This window comes from Xenopus tropicalis, chromosome 7 (genome assembly GCF_000004195.4).
Source record: "Xenopus tropicalis strain Nigerian chromosome 7, UCB_Xtro_10.0, whole genome shotgun sequence".
Taxonomy (NCBI): Eukaryota; Metazoa; Chordata; class Amphibia; order Anura; family Pipidae; genus Xenopus; species Xenopus tropicalis.
In genome coordinates this window covers 107,567,921-107,575,954 of record NC_030683.2, presented here as the reverse complement: position 1 = coordinate 107,575,954, position 8,034 = coordinate 107,567,921, and the positions used below count along the sequence as shown (strand labels likewise).

The 8,034-nt window shown below is 41.6% G+C and overlaps 1 protein-coding gene across 1 annotated transcript; it reads left to right on the top strand.

Moving 5' to 3' along the window:
* Positions 1 to 1,594: 1,594 nt before the first annotated feature.
* Positions 1,595 to 4,639, top strand: LOC100497009 (toll-like receptor21). Its single transcript, XM_002936397.4, has one exon. It carries the CDS (start codon positions 1,696 to 1,698, stop codon positions 4,507 to 4,509), a length of 2,814 nt encoding a protein of 937 aa, XP_002936443.3. The 5' UTR covers positions 1,595 to 1,695; the 3' UTR covers positions 4,510 to 4,639.
* Positions 4,640 to 8,034: the final 3,395 nt, after the last annotated feature.

Here is an 8,034-nt window from a genome sequence, read left to right as displayed (position 1 = left end):
ATGCCAGTATGTTCTTAAAGGACAAGTAAACTGTAATTCGCCAAGGGCTGTGAATACAATCGATAACTTTAAACCCCAGGACGGTGCTCCTCTTCCCTAAAGAATGTACCTGCCAAAAAGTGCTGCACATTATCTTCAGTCTCTTCCCATCAGTCTGGGACAGGAATGCAGGAATGTTACTCTACTGTATATTTGTTACTCTACTGCAGGGGTCCCCAACCTTTCTTACTTGTGAGCCACAGTCAAATGTAAAAATACTTGGAGAGCAACACAAGCACCATAAAAGTTCATGGAGGAGCCAAATGAGGGCTGTGATTGGCTATTAGGCAGCCTCTATGCACACTATCAGCTTACAGGGGCTTTATTTGGTAGTAAATCTTGTTTTTATTCAACCAAAACTTGCCCCCAAGTCAGGAATTCAAAAATAACTCCCTGGTTTGGGGGCACTGAGAGCAACATCCAAGGGGTTGGTGAGCAACATGTTGCCCCAGAGCCACTGGTTGGGGATCACTGCTCTACTGTATATTTTCCTTAGGTTTGTATTACAGGTATAGGATTTATGCTTGCAAAGATGGTTTTCAGGATAAGGGACCTTTCTGTAATTTAAACTTAAGGCAAGTAAAAACATAAAAAAGCTCACAAGATATTACAGAAGTACAAAATACTGTCTTATTATTACAGAGAAAAAGAAAATCATAAACAAATTAGACTTATTTGCTTGAGATGGACTGTATGTGAGATGGCCTCCTATATATTAGAGCTTACAAGATAACAGATTAACAGGTTCCGAATAATAGTTACTACTACTATACCCTCATTATTATTGGAAATCTAACTTATATTGCATCTAAGACAAGTGATAGACTATAGAAGGTTGTTCCTATTGCAAATCTCTTTACCTCTTGTATCGGTTATTGATTGCTTTATATGTTACTCTGTATGTCCAATGTATGTAACCCACTTATTGTACAGCGCTGCGGAATATGTTGGCGCTTTAGAAATAAATGTTAATAATAATAATAATAATACAATCTCTCAGGGGTGTTGTGCAGTAGTGATGGGCAGCTTTACCTATTTTTTGTATGTAACATCAATAATTTACTAAAAATAAACAAACAGCTAAATAAACATAATATCTATTAACTAGCACAAGCTCAAACTGAAGTACAACACTACAAACCTTACTGCCACTCCTAGAATCTTGTTACCCACTGGGGAGGCAGAGTTCTCACTGGGAAGGAGGGCAGGGCTACAGACACCAATAAGAAGACATTGTGCAAAGTAAATAAAACCAGCACTGTCGGGTTTCTTTCTTCAGTTCAAAGCTATTCCCCTCTTCCCACAGTGCCCCCTACCTGCACACAGCCCACATGTATCTCTCCAACCTGCACGAAGCGCCATAACAAGTTCTGAACAGATTGCTGTTTGAGGCAGGTAAAGGTGATTTTTAGATGGGAATTTAACTGGATTTTGGTTTGGGGAGGCTTAGACAATGTATGTTCCAATTACAGTACTACTAGAATTCCATACAAATGTGAGAAAATAATCTAAACATTTACTCATTTGACTATTTTACTTCTCTCCTTACAGGAAGGCCTCCTTTTAATTAACATCATCGTACAACAATCAACAATGCCTCGAACACTTTCATCGTAAGTGATGTGAAACTCTTTACTGAAGGTGAAAGTCACAGACATGGCGATACTATTAGTTGCCCTGACCTTCGTGGTCTTGCTTATCCCAGGATTAACCAGTTATGGTTTTAGGAACTGCATCCAAAGCTCTGTCATTATCAATAGTTACAACTGTATCGCTCGAGGACTGACGGATGTTAAAAGTGCTGTAGGTGACCTTCCCAGTGATGTATGGTATCTCAACATATCCTACAACAATATCCAGACTCTACACCAAGGAAGTTTTGGGCACATGCCCTTTCTCCGTACCTTGCGCCTAAACCATAACCAATTACAGCGTCTTGACCCAGGAGCCTTTGAGAACTTAACAATGCTAGAAAAACTGCACTTGTCATCGAACAAGATTTCTAATCTATCCAAAGAAGTCTTTTGTGGGCTCCAAAATGTATCATGGCTATTTCTTGATGATAATCTGTTGTCCTCCATTCATCCTGAAGCCTTCAGCCATCTTACAAACCTGCAAAACCTCAATCTATCAATGAATAACTTGCATAACTTTGAAAAGGTTGTCCAGTCCATTCACCCCTTGCAGAAACTGAATACTCTAATGCTGTGCAGCAACCAGATTTCCTCCCTGAATCATACTCACAGACTTCCTTCTACTCTACGATGGCTCTTCCTATGTAAAAACCAGCTGGCAACCTTAGATTGTCAACAGGACTTCTTCCTCAACATTAGTTGGCTTGACTTATCCTATAACAATATTGCCACATCTTCTTTGCAAACCATGGATTTGAGAAAAGTGATATATTTGAATGTAGCTTTTAATGGCAATTTTGACATACTTATATTCATAAAGAATCCTACTGTACCCATTAACAGAATTGATTATTCTGGATTAAACCTAAACAATGACTCTAAACTGAAAACCATGTGCCGATACCTAAAAGGCTTTAATATAAACACACTCTATCTCTCTGGAAATAAAATAAAAACACTGAACAGGGGCACGCTGACTGATTGTCCACTCAATAAAACATTGGATTTATCCAGAAACCGTCTAAAGGGTCTTGGTTGTTTGGAATTTATGAGTAAGACAAATGTAGAAAATCTCATTGTGGAGCACAACTTGTTAAAGGAGCTGATTAACTGCAGCAAAAAAAGCCATTTCCCACGCCTGCGCCACATCTCTTTCCGATACAACAGGATATGGATAGTTAAAGGCAATGCATTTCATTTTGCTCCCAACTTACAAACACTGTATTTAAACATTAACAACATTGTGTTTCTGGAAAGGTACTCCTTCAGCGGCCTGGGAAAGCTAAGGGAGTTACGTCTAGATAATAATTTGATAACGGATTTGTACGAAAACTCATTTGCCAATTTAACAGAACTTAGGATTTTGAATCTGCGGAACAACAGGGTGTCTGTCATCTTCTCCAAAGTGTTTTACAACCTGGGAAAACTCACAACTCTGGACTTGGGTGGAAACAAAATAACGCAGCTGAAGAACCAGTCATTTTATGGGCTACGATCTCTGTCTAAACTGTATCTAGACGGTAACCAGATAAAGGAAATCAGCAGATATGTCTTCTCCCATGTGGAATCTACACTACTTGTGTTGGACCTGAAATCCAACCACCTGCGCTATAACACCACCAGGGAAACATACTCTCCCTTCCTTACCCTCTCCAAACTCTATGATCTAAAGCTTCAAGCTCAGCAACCATATGGTCTTACTGCCATTCCACAAGGATTCTTCAAAGGTCTTAAGTCTCTAAAAGCACTTTATTTAGCGCAAAACAGAATTTCCTCTCTCAGTTCTGATGCGTTCAATGAACTTGGCCAGTTGACCTACCTCAGTCTAGCTGAGGACTGTAATGGCATCCAAAGACTACCTCCGGGCATCTTCAAGAACCTTAAAAACCTGCAAATTCTAGACCTTGAAAATATCTGCCTCCAGTATATGAGAATGGAAGTGTTTTCAAGCCTTACTAATTTAAAAAGACTATTGTTGACAAAAAATGCATTGACACATATAAATATAAAAGTTTTTGAGAACATGACTCAATTAAAATACCTGGACCTGCGCAAATGCCCCCTTAGCTGCACCTGCAACAACGCTGAACTGCAAATGTGGTTTAAAAAGGGCCCTGTGCAGATTGTCCTTCCTTATAACCTGACGTGTCCTGCCAATGAAAACTCATACTTTCATGACTTTGACACCCATGTCTGTGATATGGAAATTAAAATAAAACTCTTTTGCTCCTCCTTTACCAGCATTTTGCTGTTTATCATTATTCCCATTGTGTACAGCAAGTTCTACTGGATGATCAAATACAATTACTTTCTCTTTGTTGCCTGGCTACATGAACGATGGAAGTCAGAAAAAGAACTCTATAAATATGATGCTTTTGTCTCTTACAATACCCATGATGAGGAGTGGGTATATAAAATTATGCTGCCTGTGCTAGAGACCTCGGCTCTTCGTCTGTGCCTCCACCACCGAGACTTCCAGCTTGGCAGAGACATCATAGACAATATTGTGGACAGTATACACAACAGCCGCAAAACCATTTGTGTTGTGAGCCGGAGCTACCTACAGAGTGAGTGGTGCTCTCTAGAGATGCAGCTGGCCAGCTACAAACTTTTTGATGAAATGAGGGATGTCCTCGTACTCATCTTATTAGATAATATCCCAGACAGAGAGCTTTCCACTTATCACAGGATGAGGAAGCTAATGCTGAAGAAAACATATATTACCTGGCCAACTGAACCTGAGGCCCAGCAGTTGTTTTGGGCTAAAGTTCAAGAGGCAGTGTCAGGCAAAAGGCCCTCAGAAGGCCATCAGGGTATAAAAATTGTTAAGTGGTAAGTGACCAGAATGTAGTTCTATATGCTCTGCCTTCCCTTCCCATAGTCTATTACCCATTCTGCTGCTACAGACACAACCTGCCTACTATACCTGCTATCCCACAGCCACAGTCCCTTCCCAGAGGCTATTATCCCACCACTGCTACTATAGGCACAATCTCTCCCTACTATACCTGCTATCCTACAGCCCCAGTCCCTTCCCAGAGGCTATTATCCCCCCACTGCTACTATAGGCACAATCTCTCCCTACTATACCTGCTATCCCACAGCCCCAGTCCCTTCCCAGAGGCTATTATCCCCCCACTGCTACTATAGGCACCATCTCTCCCTACTATACCTGCTATCCCACAGCCCCAGTCCCTTCCCAGAGGCTATTATCCCCCCACTGCTACTATAGGCACAATCTCTCCCTACTATACCTGCTATCCCACAGCCACAGTCCCTTCCCAGAGGCTATTATCCCCCCACTGCTACTATAGGCACCATCTCTCCCTACTATACCTGCTATCCCACAGCCCCAGTCCCTTCCCAGAGGCTATTATCCCCCCACTGCTACTATAGGCACAATCTCTCCCTACTATACCTGCTATCCCACAGCCCCAGTCCCTTCCCAGAGGCTATTATCCCCCCACTGCTACTATAGGCACCATCTCTCCCTACTATACCTGCTATCCCACAGCCACAGTCCCTTCCCAGAGGCTATTATCCCCACTGCTACTATAGGCACCATCTCTCCCTACTATACCTGCTATCCCACAGCCCCAGTCCCTTCCCAGAGGCTATTATCCCCCCACTGCTACTATAGGCACCATCTCTCCCTACTATACCTGCTATCCCACAGCCACAGTCCCTTCCCAGAGGCTATTATCCCCCCACTGCTACTATAGGCACCATCTCTCCCTACTATACCTGCTATCCCTCAGCCCCAGTCCCTTCCCAGAGGCTATTATCCCCCCACTGCTACTATAGGCACAATCTCTCCCTACTATACCTGCTATCCCACAGCCACAGTCCCTTCCCAGAGGCTATTATCCCCACTGCTACTAGGCACCATCTCTCCATACTATACCTGCTATTCCACAGCCACAGTCCCTTCCCAGAGGCTATTATCCCACTGCTACTATAGGCACCATCTCTCCCTACTATACCTGCTATCCCACAGCCACAGTCCCTTCCCAGAGGCTATTATCCCACTGCTACTATAGGCACCATCTCTCCCTACTATACCTGCTAGGTTTTTTATGAATTTGTCAATTTAGGGCTAATTTACAAATGGGGGTGGGGAAGCCAGGGTACAAAGTTCCCAGTATGGAGACCAAGCAGTGCAGGATAACAAAGGGAGACACTGGGCCCTAAATGTGGTTGATCCTTTTAATGTCCTGAATGTGTGTACCAACCTCTAGCAGAGATGTAAGTGTTAAGCATTTGGGCTCTAATGGCTGCTGCTCATAGTAAACAATCCGCTCCCGTTTTTTAACTATGGACATCTATGGCATCTTTTTGGCATTAATACTAGCTGAAATTTGAATTTTTTCTCTAGTAGCTTTTTTTTTTTTTTTTTACAGAAAAATCATGTCATTTTCCAACTACTTTTATACTAAAAAAAAAGTTATTGTAAGTTTGTAGGACAAGAGAAAACATTGTTTGTTCCCTAAAAATGTTTAACATTTCAGATATATTAATTCAATTAAAGTGTGGAACTAATCACATGCAGTATAAAATGGTGATTGTTGCAAAGTGTACTAATATATCACATGACTCCTCATTGGAAGTTAGTATTAATGTGGCCATACATGGTAATATTCATATTTATCCCGATATGCCCACACATTCTCACTTCCACTCTGGCCTTGCCATTCTTTGTCACAAACAAAAGCCGGGATTTTTGCATAGTCAGAAACAAAAACCATTTCTGAACAAACACACAAAACCAGCAGCTAGGAATTGTGGGAGTCTCTAGGCAAATATGACAATTACGGTTTGGAGTGTTCAGCAGAGATGCAGGGCTATTGCAGCCATAGTAATTACTAACACACATATCTGTTTCAGCCAACAAAGCCAAGTTTCAGTGAGGTACTGGGTCCACGCAGCTTGTGTCACACACTAAGGGGCATATTTATTATGCTGTGTAAAAAACGTTGAGAAAATACGCCACAAAAAAAATGGTGTAAAATCGGCGTTTTTTACGTGGTTTTTCTTCCGCCAGAACTTACGTGAAATAATAGTGTAAAATCTGGCATTCAGAAGGTGATGTTCTCCGTTTATTTTACACAGCTTTTTACGTTGTTTTTTCGGTGAATTCGTTTTACACAGCATAATAAATATGCCCAAATCCTCAAAGAATACACCCAATTCAGTAAAATGTATATATATATAGTGTGCTAACACAGTTTAATTAGACAATTTATAAAAGAGATCAAAGTTAAAGACAAAAATCTTTACCTAAAACAGGTATTGACCTGGGTGTATATACCCCAGGTCCCTCGCCAAATATTTCAAATGCTAGTACACAAGCAGTGAAGATCACATAAATATACACACACTCACCGATGCCGAAATTTGGTTCGGGTGCTTGGAGCCCCGAACCCGTAGCCCAAGGGAGCAAACTCAAATCTCTGAAGAAAGCGGCTCGCAAAGCACCATGGTCAGCCAGAGAATGGATAATGGAGTTTTATCCATTCTCTGGCTGACCATGGTGCTTTGCGAGCCACTTTCTTCAGATAATAAATATGCCCCTAATAGTGTTGAGATGTTTAAGTAAAGAGTATAATCCTAATAGTGCGTTTCATGACCTGGACTTAGCAAATACCTTCCTGAAAACATGGCTTTGTCGTACACCTCAACACAATAGGCCCTTTTTATAATGTCTTCCCCAATCACATGCCCCCGAACATCTCCATGCCAACCCTTTCCCCTTATTGCTGTCTCTCTCATCTCCATGCCTTCTTTTCTTCCTCTTGGCTCATTCCCTCATCTCTGTGGCTACATTTTCTGCTCATTGTAACTTTTTCCATGCTTTCTCCTCAATGCTTATTCTATCATCTCCATATCATCTTTATTTTTTCCCTCATCTCTAAACCTTCTCTTCCTCTTCATTGTTCCTTCCCTCATATCCGTGCCCTCTTTTCTTCATTGTCCCTTCCCTTATCCCAGTACTTTCTCTTCCTGCTCATTTCCATGTCTTCTCTTCCTCTTGTTTTTTTCCTTCATCTCTATGCTTTCTCCTCCTCCTCATTGCTCATTCCTCATTTCCATGCCTTATTTTTCTGTACGTTGCTCAGCGATGTTCTTATTGGTGAATTCTCTTGCTTTTGTAGTTTACTCATCCTATGAAAAGAAATTCCTGTGCTCCCTAATAATTACACAAGCCCTATAGGCAGTATCGGATCAGCCCAGCTTGGCCCTGCATGTGGGTGGCCAGATCAGGTGGCCAACGTTACACTATACACTATACTGTTATTATCAACATCAGTGGAGCCATATTAGTTAATGATTGAGCGCTCAGAGAATGTTATCAAATGTCTGA